The sequence below is a fragment of the Notolabrus celidotus genome, chromosome 21, assembly GCF_009762535.1.
Source record: "Notolabrus celidotus isolate fNotCel1 chromosome 21, fNotCel1.pri, whole genome shotgun sequence".
Classification (NCBI taxonomy): Eukaryota; Metazoa; Chordata; class Actinopteri; order Labriformes; family Labridae; genus Notolabrus; species Notolabrus celidotus.
In genome coordinates, this window is record NC_048292.1 from 16449726 (window position 1) to 16466587 (window position 16862).

The window sequence follows — 16862 nt, forward strand, 5'->3', positions numbered from 1 at the left end:
CCCTTATGTGCATATTACATTATGTGTATATGCCGTACTAATAAGATAAGATAAGATAAGAGATAAGATTTTGTGTGAGCTCATGAGAAAATAAATACAAAAATCCTGTTGATGTCAGTATGAGCTGTAAGAAAATATTGTTTTTTTCTTTGTAGTAAACCTTCACAAACCAAACAGTCCTTTAACTGGTGAATAATTAGAAGAATAAATTAATATTTGGTAATTACAACAAGTTGAAGCTTTACATCATACAAATACGTCTTAATGTGTGTTAACTATCTTTGTGTCAGCCATAGACTGTATATAAAATGGACGTCATCTCGCTCGGCTAGAAGTGAGGCTGCCACAGAAACTGCTCCCCCTAGTGGCTGGTTGCAGTATAGGTCAAAAACTCTGTCTCCGCTGCGGTCAAACTTTAAAAATAAATACACGCCGTACGAATGTTTCTCACATCCGTATGCTGTGGTGATATGTAGTTATTATTTGACTGTTTTGTGTTCAAGGCCTCTTTTTTCGGAAAAGTTTCTTTTTCGTTAGTTATCAGAGGTTAAAAAACGGGGTTTTACTTTCGGGTTTGCTTTGATTCACAGCTGCTGTAGAGAGAAACTCCGTAGGACCTCAGGATGGTACGCTGTAGGGCGGAGCTTGTAACCGTGGAAACTAGGGATGTACATTTTAAGTATTTTCCGTGATCGATTTTTGGAAATGTTAACGATCAATTATCGATTAATTGATAAGAAAAAACATTATTATTCTTACGTCAAAAACAATGCCAAATACGTTGTTTTCCCCCTAAATTGTATTTTTTACAGCAACAAAATGCATATAACTGACGGGATTGAATACGGGTACATGTTTGACACGCAGAATATCAACGATCAGGCTCATTAAAATATTCTACGCGGACATAGTCTTATAAGCTGAAGGCTGAGACTACTAACAGAAAAGTACTTCAGACTCACAGTGTCCAGTTTTCTGTCTACTCGTTCTTATTGAGAAAAATAAACATGTGTATTCGGTCAGGTGTCAGCCAGGAGCGCAACCGGGTCATAATCAGTCCTGCTGGAGAAAAGCTCAGACGGCTCTGATGTTGCTGGTCTGTAAACGTAGCGTACCAGAGTTTCCCACCTGTCTGTTGCCTTCGTATCCAAAGGTGGGAAATATCCTGTTTAAAGCTGTCAACCTTTGTGTCCGTGTTGTTGTTGGCAGCAGTTTTGTATTGATCCTCTCTTAAAAAGCGCACGTGGATACCTGACGCACAGCCGCAGCCGCCAGCTGAGCGTCTCCGCTGTGCGCAACACCTTTAACAGCTGATTCACATCCAAACATGCTTTAAACTTAAAACACCTCCCTGATAGATGAGTGTAATATGAGACCACATGGTGTTTGTTCCACGGGACGGAAAATTGATAACAAAAATGTGTTTCAAGTAATTTCTTAACAATCAATTAATCGATAATCGATTAATTGTGGTCATCCCTAGTGGAAACACACAAATTCCCTACTACGCAGACTCTGGCTGCAGAAAATGTACAAGATGGCAGTGTTCAGGTACTGGATATTTTGGCTTCAAAACCGTACAATGGGAGAAGACGGAGCGACGCTGTCCATTATATATACAGTCTACAGTGTCAGCTAAGCTCGGCCAATATCAACACAAAAAAATATTTGCATCCGTTCATGCTACGTTGGACTGAAGTGCAGTTCAGAAATTCCCGAGTAGGTTTGAGGTTATGATGAAACATGTCCTCCTTATATTTGCCTCTGTTCATGACCATTTGTCGCAATTATAAAAAAACACTTTGAGGATCCAATGAATTTTAACTGTCAAATATAGTTCCTTATAATTCCAGTATCTACGGGGTGAGAGTGTCATCACATGCTAATATCTTTATATGTTTGATAAACATTACCATGAGTCATTCAGATCCTGAGCGTCTGTAATTAGCTGCCTCGTTTAATCCTGTTTGTTGTGATGTGTTGTTTTTAAAGATTATATTTCAGGTAACATTAGCACGACACTTTATTTTAGGCAAACAGGAAACAGACACTTGCAACATGCAACGTCATGTAGCATGTGCTAAAATAATCCAGTTTTTATGGGCAGCCTTTAATAACCTGGTCTTTATAAATAACCAAGCTGCAGGGCACACCACCCAAACACACACACAGACACACACACTCACACACACACACACATCCTGAGATCTGCCCTGACCTACAGTCTCAGCAGCTGTTTTTAGGATCCAGTGCCTTGCTCCAAGACACTCCTGTGAGCTGAGCACCTTCCTCTTCTGTCTTATGTCAAGTCCCTGTTTCCATCTTCATCGTCCTCTCTCTAACCTGCCCTCTCCCCTCCTCTTCTTTCCTTTCCTCCCTCCTTCTTGTCTCTTTAACATATTTGCCTCTACCTAGTCTTATCTGTTATCCCCTTTTCACCCTCTCCCCTTTATACCTGTCCTTACTTCCTCAGTCTGTCTGTCCGTCTGTCCCTCATTCATTTATTTTCTCTCCTCTCATCTTGTCTTTCTTAACTTTCTCTCCATCTGTCTCCCTCCCCCTCATTTTTTTCTCTACCATGATTTCTCGCTCTCGTCCTCCCCCCCTCTGGTCCCTCTCTCTCCTCTCTCTCCCCTCTCTCCCTCTTTATCTCTGCCTAGTTGTCAAGTGGTGACTCACTAGAGGCGAGCAGCCAAGGATCTAGCCAACACACACACACACACACACACACACACACACACACACACACACACACACACACACACACACACACACACACACTTAAACACTCCAATACACACACATCCTGATCAGCCAAGAGTACAGCATGCGGGCCACATGCTGCACGTACTGCACACACTCTGACACACACAAAGATGCTGTTGAGGGCCAAGGGTATGGGAGACAGGGTAGACACACAAACACACACACACAAGCCACGCTCTGTCAGCCAAGTGAAGAGCAGCAAACAGTCTGTTGAGTCACACCGGTGAAGCAGAAACATCAAATTAAACCACCAACACACACACACTCACACACACAGTGTCTGTTTTGACACCCAGTAGTGATTATCAGCTTCCATGTCAGAATCTAGTTTTGTGTTTCCCTCGCTTGTGCTGCAAACAACCAACATTCAGTGAAGATCAACTTTATAATACATAAACATTTTTACTTAACACAGTGACCTGTTGGTCCAGGCTGTAAGAGAACATAACTACTGTCTCCTATCAGCCTTCCCTTGACGACAATGAAGCCTCTCGAGGCGATGGCTGATTTTTCAGGGCTTCCTGTGTTACCAGCAGTCAGCATCGCCTTTATTTGCAGTCCAACTATCAACACAGGAAGCCAGCACCAGCAACGGTCTGTTGTGAAATGATAACTGTGAACTGCACTTACATGCTGAGTCTGTGAAAAGATATTAATCAAAGCTGAATTGTTATTGAATGATTACTGATGGGTACTGAGATTGCATTACAGCCAATGTGATCCGCCCCTTTTACGCTCCAATTTCCTGCACATAGCCAGAGCCCACTGAAACCCCTGTAACCATTACGACTCGTACTACAAACGGACCAGATGTTGGCGTTACAAGTGTTCTGTTTCTAACGCCTACAGATTCTGTGTGGAAATACAGAGATCACGTGCATCCACCTGCTGCTGTTTCAAGGTGTTGGAATAACACAAAATTAATATCTAATGTTTCTTTTTCTCCTGCAGGTGAAGAAAACGTACAGTAATGGCACTTACAGAGCCGGGGCAATGAGACAGATCAGCCTGGTGGGAGCGGTGGATGAGGAGGTGGGGAATTATTTCCCAGAGTTCCTCGGCATGCTGGACGATTCGCCTTTCCTGAAGGTGAGTAGATGAATGATAATAATGCTTAACAGAGCGAGTCAGTAGAAAAGTGACAGAGATTTTTAAATGAGTTTGGATCAGAGATAAAAAAAATGTCCTGTGACTTCTTCCTCAAAGGTCTCATAGGTTACTTAAGGAACATTGAGATCAGTAAGATAGCTGCAGAATTCACTTTTGTCAACAAACCCTGAAAAAATCAAACTGACAGCATGTCTATGGCTCCAAGACTCGAGTTGTTTTGACTGAGAATTAAATCTGATCACAAAATCTAAAGAAACCAGAGTCAAAAATATAAATTGGGGTTTTAATGGTCTTTCTCTGAATACACAGGCTGTACACTCTTAACAGGATACATCTATTATTGGTATTAAGGGTGCAAAATTCATAAACTGCTGACAGGATAAGTTTTCAATAAGCCTGTGATGTGATTGTGCATCCTCATGCTGTGTGCGGACATAATAATGTTTTTTTTTGGAGTTGAATTGCTGAGGTGCGAGACATCTTGCATCCTCACTATCTCTGCTGAGAAATACACCAGAACTTGCTTATCATGGGAGAACATTAAAGTCTCTCTTTTAAACGTCAACATCCATCTTAAAAGTTAGCGCCATGCAGTGTGAGTTTTACATTTTCTGTCCCTTATCTTAATAACCTTCCCCAACACTGTTAATCTTTTTTTTCTCATTTTCATACTTTTATATTAATCCTCCTGTAGCACTTAACAGTAGACCAAACTTTTACCGTATTACTGTAGTAACCACATACACATAATCCGTCTCACATCAGCATTAAGGATGTTTAACCCAAGACAAAGTACGGTCTGAATAAATATTTTTAACGGCTTATGAAGAGTTCAAAAGAATAATGTTGAATAAAACTGATTGCTCATAAGAGCCACTGAGTACTTTTGCAATCATCATCTGATTAATTGATTAATCATGTAGGTTTTCTCAGCTATTGAAGTAGTGGCTAGTTGCAGCCCTAATTAGTATTAATATTTTCCGCTGACTGATTTATAATGTCAAGAACAGAATTTGAATTTTTAAAATCCCTTATCATTTATATTTGATTAAAGACTGGTTTATACTTCTGCATTGACCCTATGCAGCAGTGCTCAACACGGATGTGAGCACTACATACTTCGGCGTCGATGTGTCCATGACGCGCTGTAATACTCTCCCAAAGTGCTTGATTGCAGTGTGGCCTCTCTGATAGTACGGTCACATGTTTCCGTCCCTCCCACGTTTTCCGTTTACTTTTTCCCAGTGACTCCGAGTGTATTTTGTTAATTTACAGCCGATACATGTTGCTGTTTATCGGGTAGGTGAATTTTGAAGGAGGTACGCATCAGCTAAGTGCATAGGCCTCTGCGTAGGTACAGGAGCTACGCAGACGAGTGGAAATACTGTGTTTTTAGAGTCACTGCACTTTTCACCATCCTTCACCTGTGTTTATTAATCTCCATCCATCCATCCATCCATCCATCCATTATCTTGACCGCTTATCCCGTTAGGGGTCATGGGGGGCTGGAGTCTATCCCAGCTGGCTTCAGGCGGAAGGCAGGGTACACCCTGGACAGGCCGCCAACCTATCACAGGGCAAACATGGAGAGACAGACAACCATTCATGCACACACTCACACCTACGGGCAATTTAGAGTGACCAATCAACCTGGTGAGCATGTTTTTGGACTGTGGGAGAGAACCCATGCATGCACAGAGAGAACATGCAAACTCCACACAGAGAGGCACCTGCCCAGCCAGGGATTCGAACCAGGAACCTTCTAGCTTTGTTTATTAATCTATTGCATTTAATCTACTGTACATATCCACCCTGAACTGTGGGCGACAAGCTGTATGGATTATGCGTTAATTAAGCTTCCTTAAACCCCTTCATGCATCACACAAAGTATCCCTCATTACTTTTTCTTGTATTTATAACATTAGGAGCTTTTTCTTTTTTTTTGTCATCAATCATAATTTTCCTCTGACTTCGTTTCTCTGTGTGCAAACACTAACCCGAGCAAATCCAAACATACCAAAGCAGAACTGTCTGTATGGCTGTAAACACTTAAACAGTGCTCAGTGGAACTCAAATGTCTTTTTCTCCAAACTTGTCACTTAATGCTCAGTGGAACTCAAATGTCTTTTTCTCCAAACTTGTCACTTAATGCATCTAAAAACAAGACCCCCCCCCCCCCCAAACATTTTGATGCATTTAAACCGCTGATCATTTGGAGATGCTACAAACTGAGCAGATGGATACACTCTGTGAGACACAAACATCAATAACACACCTAATATTCTCAGTGGTGGCTGGCAAAGTGGAGGCGTTAAGTGGTGTGTCAGACTGATTAGCTCCAGTTCAGGATGCTATTTTCTCATTTTAAAAAGCCTGTGCGGGCCCAGACCACCAAAACACTGTGTTTACCGCTGTCACCAAAACGCAGGAGTAACAAGCTTTTCTTCTGTTTGCTATTCTGTGTTGACGCTTCAGATCTCTGCTGCATGCAGTGTGGAGGAGTGGCGTCATACACTGAATATCAAAAACGCTCATCCTCTGGCTCTTCCTATCTGTCGAGGGGTATTGGCTCCGATTCAGCAGCCTCTCAAGCATCTCTGGTGCCAGTGAGAAGTTTTGCCACGGGACAATTTCTGCACAGAGATCTTCTCTCTATGAAAAAATAAAATGCTCTCTATGAATTGGCTGAAAAAGCGAAGGATGTGCAGCGAACATGCTGCTTTGATTATTCTTCCTCATGCCCTTTCTTTCTGTCTGTCTGCAGCGGACTCTTCCGTGGGGAACCCTCTCCAGTCTGAGGCAGATGAGTCCCACAGAGAGTGACGACGGGCCGATAATGTGGGTCAGACCAGGAGAGCAGATGATACCTGTAGCTGATATACCAAAGTCGCCTTTTAAAAGGAAACGGTGAGTCCACACATAAGCTGTGCATAAACACACTGAACATATATATGAAGCTGGCCAGTATTTGTGTTCGGCTTAAACACCACATTGAGACAGAATTAGCATGGATTCCTTTGTATGAACATTGTTTGCACTGGCCGCAAGTCTCAGCGGTGTGTGTTCAGTGTGCCTCGGTACTCTCCACACAGCCCACGAGGATGTGATTATGAAAACCAGAACATAAACACACTCACACATTTGAAGCAGCAGCCGTGTTAGCAGCATGAAGCTTTTGTTATAGCCGAGCGCCGCCCGATGAGGCAATTACACCTCTCTGTTTGTCTCAGTCACAGTGCCCGTGTTGGCCACACACACACATGATTTCTAGGACCACAAGGGAGAGTGTGCGTGTGCGTGTGTGTGTGTGTGTATGTGTGTGATTTGTGCGGTACAGGGCTCAGCACTCACTCATGAGATCATTGCTAATATGCTAATAGAGTCGAGATCAGACACTACTTCATGTGGCAGCCGGCCAAACACGAGGCCGACACACACATTCCTTTAACGCAGACATTTTTCTCTCTGTTCTCTGCTGATTGGTGGTCACATCACCAGCAGTAATTTAGAGTTAGTTTGTGTTTAGGCACCTTTATTTATCATGTATCGTCATTGTGCATCTATTTGCTGCTTCTCTGTATTTATTTAGTTTCACACAAAAACACCCCCCAAATATGTTTTAAAAGGTGGTAGAACAATTGTTCATCGCCTGTCTGAGAACCACACTGAATAGATATACATCAGGTTATACCACATGCAAAATCCACAAATTAAACAAAACACATGTGTTTGAAAAAATTTGAATAGTAAAAATGTGGTTTGAACTTAGAGTATAGACTAATGGTTATACATAAAAAACAAAAGGCCTTAACTTTGGATTTAGCAAGGGGACGTTTTAATGCTCCACACATTGATTGAATATAATTGTCAGTTGCAGCCTAAGTGGATTTTTCCCCTCCAAAAAACTTGATTCAAATGAGTTGTACCTAATCTTTCCTCAAGGAAGTTATAGTCACTGTATCATCGATGCTTCCCTGAAACATGTACCTTTTTGTTTGTGTAAATGTTTTACGTGGTAAGGTATTCAGTATTTTACACCCTCACCCAACGTATCAAACATAAACAATGAAAAAAATAAATAAAATAACTACATTAAAATACAAGCAAATGCCAACAGTGCAACAAGCTATACATTTTGAAAAAGACACACTTTTAATAAATATAAAAAATACCACAGAAGAACAATACAACAAATAAAGAAACAAACATCAATATAGTAGAAAGTATGAAATGTAACATAAAACAATATACAGGACAATACAATAAAACAAAGTATGTGGAAAAACATGAACTGTAAAAATAATGTGACAAACATAAATAATGCAAAAACTATACAATGTAACACAAATGTGTGTGTGGGAGGTGTTAACAAAGTAACAGGCATAAACAATTTTAAATAAGCACAACATAAACAATGTAGCAAACATAAATGATGCAAAAATACTTCATGAAACAAAAACATGTATCAATAGTCAACATCTTATAAAACCACAACAATGTTGCAAAAAATACATATATATTAACATCATAAACAATGTAACCAGCAGAAATAATATTAAACAATGTAACAAAAACATGTAAAAATACACAATATGTAAAACATAACACAATTCATCAAATAAAAATGATGCAACAAACAAACAGAAAAGGTAAATATACAGCTAATAAACACATTCAATACAACAAACATAAACAATGTAGCAAACACAAACTTGAAACCCTCTTTAGTTACATATTAATGTTGTGCATTAGAGGTAATAGTGCTTTAAAGAAAGTGTGTCCATCAATGTGTGTTTGTGTTTGTGTGTGTGTGTGTGTGTGCTGTCAGAAACACTTGTGTAACAGCTGGGGCTGAAAGAATCTGTTTTCATAGGGACAGATGGATGGACGGATGGATTGACTTAAAGAGAGAGAGAGAGTTTGCTGTATTGAAGTTTTCCTCTCTCTTCTCCACTCTGTGTCTCTCATCCTATCTCTTTATCATAGATTACCAGCAGATATGAATACAAAATGACGTCCACAAACCCACACATTTTTCTTTAGATTTCCCCTTTTGGCCTCCAGACTGCTCTTCAAACAGTCCTCCTTTTCCTTCCCTTTCTTTTAGACTTCTCTTTCCTTTTATTCTCTCCACTTCACTTTTCTTCTTCCTCGTTTCTCCGTCCTTGTCCTCCAGTAACCTCTAAATATCTGCCTCGTCTTTCTTTCTTGATTTCTTTTACAATCCATCTTCTGTTTCCTCCTCTTGACCTCGCTTTGCCGCTCTAAGTTGATTTATCGCAGCGCTACCATGCTTCTATTTTCAGGCACTCTAAAAGTCATTTAAGTAAGGACAAAGTGTTTTTCTTTTTGTCTACTTTCATACTGACAAATACATAAATCAAGAAATATTTTGAAGTGCAACAATAAGAGAGAGCACTGTCATGTTGAGGAATAGAGCTACAATTGTGCATGAAGAACATCCTCTTCCTTTTCTCAGTGGTTTCAGAGAAAAGGTCAAGCTGTTAAGCATTTCTGACAGCACTGAGACTCTCAGTCTGAGAATCCAGCCTGATTATAGTGGTCAGACGATGAAACAAACCAAAATATTTCAGCTTTTAGCAAAAGATTGCCATGTTATGCAGAGATCTACAATAATTGCAGAGTGGAGTAAACCTGACCAGCAGCAGAATCAGACTGGACCGAGGCCTGACGCAGAAAACTGTTTACAGCCCAGGGCAAGCTGCACGGCTGTCAGTGAGACGTCAAAACAGTGTCTGCTCAATCTCAGGGAGAGTGACAATCAGTTAGGCGATTTATCAATGAGAGAAAATCCCCCAGCAGTTGTTTTCACGATCAGTTAATAACTTGTGACATTTTCTAATCCAAAAATCTGCTCCTTCAGGGGAAGCATTTGAGCTTTTCTTGATTGTGTATTAGACTTCAGTTTTTTTTTTTATTGTTGGTTTGAAGCTTTTAAAGATTTAATATCACCTTCCCTCTAAAATGTTTTGTGTGATGTTGTTAAATCAAAGTTTGTTATTGATGAGCGCTTGATCCCACGACACAAAAGACACATTTATTTTTATAGCATTTTATTTAATAGTGTAGTGTAATAACCCACCCTCCTTCAATTATCTTTTCAGACCATTCTAAAATATGTTGAGCAAGAAATAAAGCCCATCTTGAGAGGTCCAATACCCCTGTGATAATATCATTGTGTTTTATGAGGGTTGGACTGGAGCATTAAAGGGTTTTCATCCTAACTGGATGGTATATTGTAGGCTCTGTTTTTTGCGTCTCTCTCCTTGTTTTCAGCTTCTGCTGTAAACTGGCTTCATGTTTACAACCCAAAATCATGTCACTCACATATACAACAAAAGAAAAAACATAAACAATTTCACAAAATGAAGCAAGCATACATACAAAAATGAACATGTCTAACAAATAGGGGGGAGTATTGGCAAGAACCTCACGATACGATACACATAACGATACTTGGGTCACAATTAAGCGGCAAACTTCGGTCTCAAACGATGAAGCCAATGCGGAAGTGATATAAACTGCAATACATCGAAAATCTGCTTGAGGCTGGCTGCAGAAACACCGGAAACCACATAGATATGAATGGGAAAAAGACGATCTTTGCAGCATTAATAAACATGTTTACAGCCTGGTTCAAAAAACGGCTTGGCCCTACAACGCTAATCTCTGTAATGGCACACACTGTACGGGGGGTGAATTTTTTTCTAACGTGACAGTTCAGAAGATATTAAGATTATGAGTTTTGCCCAAATAAGGACATGACTGACGTGACTCCCGGTCGGGAACACACAGCCATTGGCTAGGAGGCTCACACTACGTCACACTCTGCCTGGTTGAGTTCCGCATTACCAATATGGCTGCTGCCGTCGATTTGCTTCAAAACAGCTCTCAGGAACAGATGGGTGACGTCACGGATACTACGTCCATATTTTATACAGTCTATGGTCACAATATGATAGTGTCACGATATATCACGATTTATCACCATACATCACGATATATCACAATATCACAATATTGTGATATATTGCGATATTCTACACAGTTAACTCAGATAAAATAGAGATGGTGTAAATGTAAATGACACAATATTACTCAAAATTGAAAGGACAAATTAAGTCAAAACTATTTGATTGAAAACAACTTTTCCACTTTATTGTTTTTGAAAGTCTAAAGTCGTATTTTTGTCCCAACTCGGCGAAAATATGAATTTTTATTTTTACAAAAAAATACGATATTAAGAGTTGAAATATCAATATTATACCGGAGGTCAAAGTATCGCAATATATTGCTGTATTGATATTTTTTCACACCTCTACTAACAAACATACAGAATATAATACACATAGAAGAAATATACAAACATAAATATGTATATTATAGATAATGCATTTCTATAAATATATGAATAGAAAATAACAATCAGAAATACTTTATTCATCTCTGAGAGAAATTCGGTGTTCACAGTTGCTCTTATACACAATAAAATAAGAACATCAGATACAAATACTAGGGATGCACAATATTGGAATTTTTTGCTGATATCTGATATGCTGATATTTTACAATTCATTTAGCCGATTACCGATACCAATATTTTTTCCCCGCACACCTATTTGCAGAGTTCATCAATTCTCTTCTGTATTGGAATTAGCGTACAGTATTATGGTGATACTCTGATCACATTTGTTATGTATTTATCTCTTGTGCAAATTAAGTAAGTAATAACTCTTTGACAGTAAATGTGTCTAAATTAGTCAGCTACATGTACCTTACAGACTGCTGCTTAAATTCAAATTTAACTTCAAACATGAGCCCAACATGTGTGCAGCAGCCCATTACTCACTTAATTATATCGGCGGATATCAGCGTGTTGGCCGATATCCGACAGTTCATTTTAAAGCCAATATCGGCCAATACAATTAATGTGCAGATAATATTGTGCATCCCTTATAAATACAATAAAAATAACTAACATTAAAAAATAAGAGCAAATGCACAGAATATTTTGGAATAAGCTATGTACAAACTTATACATATTACACATAAAGAACATACACAGTCAACAAACATTGACGATGTAACTCACTTACAATATTAAAAATGTGTGTGTAGGAAACATACACTTTTACAAATATAAACTATATCAAAACAACAAGTATTAAATGGAGTATTACAAACAGTTTGAAATATTTCATATAAGAAATAGATGTAAATAAGACAATGTAACAAACAAAACATAAAATACTAAGTGTTTCTTGAAGATTAAATACAAGATGTAACATCAAACCATAAAAAAGAAACAATTCAACAAACATAATTTAGGCAAAAGCAGTCAGTGTTAGAAACTTTAATACTGTAACAACCCTGAGTTCCAGTTAAGAGCAGTCAACAGATACATTGTAAATATAAATACCTCAGCCTCTATCACACAGTGAGTAGGTGTGTGACATGTCACCGTGATGTACAACCCTCTCAGGAGTGTGTGCTGCAGTGTTATCCTGTACATTGATAGTGTTTGTCATCTGATCCTGCTTCCTGTTATCTCCGTTTTCTCCCCCCCCCACACTTTTTTAATAGGTTTACCCCACACGTCCCAACTCACTTCTTCTTTATCTCCTATTCCTCTTCATGATCTCCTCTCCCTCTCCCTGACAGTCCTCCCACCTCATCTCATCCTCCCCTCTCTTCTTCGCCGTCTGACTTTATTTACCCATAAACACACAGGAATGTGACCTGACAGCTTGGTGTATCACACACTCACACACCCGGCACGCTGACATACAAACACGACCTTTCCTATAGAGGAGAGTTTAAGAGTTGTGGTCGACTTCAGGCATCACTCTGGATGTGCCCTCTCAGCACTCCTCCTCTTTACACTCTCTTCTTCTGTGTTTCACTTACCAGCTTTCCTGGTTTTACATTCATTGCTGTCAGCCTGCAGTCAGCTCAGACACACTGAGCTATATGCATTTGTGTGTGTGTGTGTGTGTGTGTGTGTGTGTGTGTGTGTGTGTGTGTGTGTGTGTGTTTTCATATCCCCCTACTCACTGTTTTTCTATTTTCCTCTGCTTCTTTCTTCCTCTTCCCCCGTCTCCTGCCTCCCTCCTCTTATCTCCCTATGAATGAATGCACAATTAAGTGTTCAGCTTGCGTAGTCTCTAGTGTGTTTGTGTGTATTTATGTATGTGTGTGTGTGTGTGTGTGTGTGATGCTCTCCAAGGAGTGTCTCTCAGACTCTGTGCGTGTGTGTTTATACTCTTCCTTTTTGAATCAGACTGCAGCTCCAGTGTGAGTCACTGATCCAGTAGTGAGCTGACTGCAGTACTTTTATTGTTTGGCAACACGGCTCATTTTTATGCTTTTACTGCTCCGCTAGTCTGTCTGTGTGCATGAAGCCGGGCGTGTACGTATGTGTGTACGAGTTCCCTCCATTTTACTTAGTCTAAATGCAGCTCTTTTTCCAAAGGCATAAAAATGTTCCCAAATCACTGTAGCTCTCATTGCTTACAGTACTTTATGTTTGGTCTGAAATAGATGCCTCTGATCGTGCAGTTAAAATTGAATGACACTACAAAAAAAAGCCATCTTAAGACTATGACTATGATCTAAGCTGATCTGTTAAAAAGTAAGGGTTGCTTACATTTTTTTGATCTTACTGAATGATGTGTTATAGCGTCAACACTGATGTGTTTTCATCCTCTAGCTCAAAGTATTTCCAAGGCTGCATTGTGGACTAATCTCACGATTATTATCGACTTACATTTTCAGCCTTTTAAACAGGAGGAGTGTACATGAAATAAATACCTGGTGTGTGTATTTTCAAAGAACTGGAAGATGTTTGAACTAACACATGGGATTTGTGCCTCATAAATGCCTTTTTAAAGCTCACATTGTTTTATGATCAAAAAGAGCAAGGCTCAAAACACAGGTATCCATATAAATGTTAAGGTGATTTATTTATCTAAAGTCTCTTTTCCAGTTTAAAAATAGCACATTTTTGTTACAGGAGTGGTGTTATGTTATGTCAACTCAAGCCTTATAACATAACGGTTATAGTTTTCTTCTGTATTCTGATATCTAACAGGTTACACTAAAGGGCTTAACGTTTGGGAAAATAATCTAATTGCAAAATGTAATAACTAATATTGCGATTGCGACTTAATACTGTGATTAACTCTGATTTAATATAGTGTAATTCATGCAATTTGAGACACATTCTCTCTCCCTCCCTCTGAAACTCAGCCCCTCATTCGCAAACACAGTCGCACTCTCTCTCTCTCTCTCTCTCTCTCTCTCTCTCTCTCTCTCTCTCTCTCTCTCTCTCTCTCTCTCTCTCTCTCTCTCACATACACACCGAAGATACTGACTTACTAATGGCAATATGCAATCAGTGCCTGAACCACAGAAGCCTGGTCCATTCATTAAGCTCTGCTGCCATCACCAGATTTGATTCATGTCACTTGTAATAACGAAAAACTGCTGTTTTCAACTCTGCCAATTTTGTACATGCCATTTGAATTATGTTCATGTGGAATTATGCCTTCAAACATTTCGGTCAGTGATCCCTGGCTGGTGGTATTTGGATTACTTGACACACTGGCGGTTGTAATTTTAGCCATGCAACAATCATACATGGCCTTGTGGTGTTTGTTTTTGTAAGCGCTGATGCAGGTCAGTAGAGTTGATGTAGCAAGGCAAGATTCTGCACAACACCTGACACTGTTAAGCCAAAATAGTTCCACATAAACTGACGTACTGCTCCTCTTTGACACTCAAGTTTCCACAGTGCCGGGTCATGTCAAGCCTGAGGCCTTTGTGCTACAGGTTAAAGTGTGTAAAGTTGTTGCTTCCTCTTTGTTAGCCGACTGCTCTTCTCTCTCTTGCATGTCACCTGACCTGAGTGTGAGGTCTCATTTCATCATATTGCAGTATTATTGCAAATGCATTTAATGGTTCAGCCCTATTACACTATTGACTGAGTAAGAATCAGTAGATAACTGATGTTTAGATGCAGTTAGGGTTGTCATAACACCAAACTTCATTACAGTACAATTAAAAATCAAATGATACTGATATCTGTTTCAACATGTACCATAACAACAAAAATGTAACTCCTGGGCACCCTTCCTTTTTATCAACACACTGTACTCAGTGCTAGTTCAGACAAGATCATTAAACTGAGACCGACCTTTTATTTACTGTTTCACGGCTTTGACTTCATCAGCAGTGCTCGCCGTCTTTCACTATTTAACTCATCGTCCACTGCTCTCTCTCTTTCACTCACAGTGGATTGAAATGTTCCAAATGTTCTGAAAAAACCTTTTCACTTTCTAATGTAAAAATAACACATTGTTTTAAAGCATGTGGTATTGAGAATCAAAGTATCTCAAATGTTAGTAGCCTTAGTAGCAGCCCCACTGAAAGTGCTCCACCACTATCTGATAACACAGCAACAATGCTTTATTGTATCCAAACTGACGCAGGTTTTCTGCTGTCTAACACCGTCTCCGCTGCTTGTGTTACACTGTGGTGTCTGGATCTCATCAATGAGCAAGTCAAACAATATAACAACAGCAGCGGATAAAGCCCGTCTGGTGTTTTTATTTTGCCACCGCAGACAGGAAACACAAAGACACAAACAAAGCCCACTGGCCTTTAGTCATTTTGGTTTTTATTTAGACAGCAGTGAAGCAGAGAAACCTCTTTTTAGACACATTTTGTGTTTGTGCTCTTTCTCTAAAGCTGTGTTCGTTTCTCTCGTAGCTCCACCAATGAGGTGAAGAACCTGCTGCAGTCGCTGCCCAGGACCAGCGAGCCCAGAGAGATGCTTTTTGAGGATCGGACCCGGGCTCATGCTGACCACATCGGGCAGGGCTTTGAGCGTCAAACAACAGCTGCTGTCGGGGTGCTGAAGGCCGTACGCGCCGGGGAAAGGTAGGCAGTGACATTTACATTTGATATGATAAAGTTTAGAATCAACTCATGAGTCATAATCATCCCTGGTTTTTCAGCTCGGGCCCTCCTCGTGTAACCAAAGACGTTGTGTGTTTCCACGCTGGTGATTTCCCTCATGTGGTTCAGAGGCTGCAGCTGGATCTACATGAACCTCCGCTGTCTCAGGTCTGACATCTCACTCAAGCACACACATAACTCACAGGTTTGATTTAACCTGGTAAAGCCCTGATGATCAAAGCAGACACAGAGTGAATCGTTAATGTTACCTTAATATCATGCCTATTTTCAAACACTTGGGTCACATATGATGTTGGATGCTGCCACCTGGTGGAGCAAAGTCAAACTGCAGGAGGTTAAAGCACTTACTTGGAGCACAGAAAAAATGAATTTATTTGCTTTAAAGGTTTAAGGAGGATATTCCACCCTGCTTTTTTAAGATACATTTTCAGCTGATTTCAGAAGTTGGCTCCAAACTCTTGCAGGGTGTTTTTGAACCCAGTAATATTGGCTGCAGGGATATCCTGAGGATGTGTCCTTTAAGGTTGCATCTCTCAAAGATACACACTATTACAGTAAAGATCAAACGTTGTCAACAATATCTGTTTTTCAGTACACTTACTCCTCTTTTTTCTCCCTTAATGCTTTCATTGTTCAAGACAGGTGATCAATAGTGATCACACCCAGACATATTCACACACTCAGAAAGTCCCTTCAGTTTTACCTCAAGTTGTTGAAGTTGTGAAGCTTTTTTCTGTTGAGTTAAAAAGAACCCTTATTCTGTGCAATAGAGACATTCTAAAAGAAGACAGAAAGCAGTTCTGCTTTTACAGGAGCTCAAATGTAGTTTCTGAGGAACTTCAGATTACACTAATCTTTCACAAAAGGCTTTTTTAACATCGTTCTTACAACGTTTTTGAAATAAATACCTTGTGTATGTATTTTTAAAATGTAAAAGAAATGTCAGATCAGTGAAACTAGGTTAAAATGTTCCTTGTCTGAAAGATT

General features: G+C 39.7%; 1 protein-coding gene across 1 annotated transcript in view; it reads left to right on the top strand.

Moving 5' to 3' along the window:
• Positions 1-16862, top strand: part of LOC117805318 (lysine-specific demethylase RSBN1L-like) — a 52958-nt gene that overhangs the window by 29146 nt on the left and 6950 nt on the right. Inside the window, exons 5-8 of the mRNA XM_034673999.1 lie at positions 3718-3855; positions 6641-6783; positions 15666-15836; positions 15914-16022. Coding sequence (XP_034529890.1) covers positions 3718-3855; positions 6641-6783; positions 15666-15836; positions 15914-16022 — 561 coding nt within the window. The remainder of the gene's footprint in view (positions 1-3717; positions 3856-6640; positions 6784-15665; positions 15837-15913; positions 16023-16862) is intronic.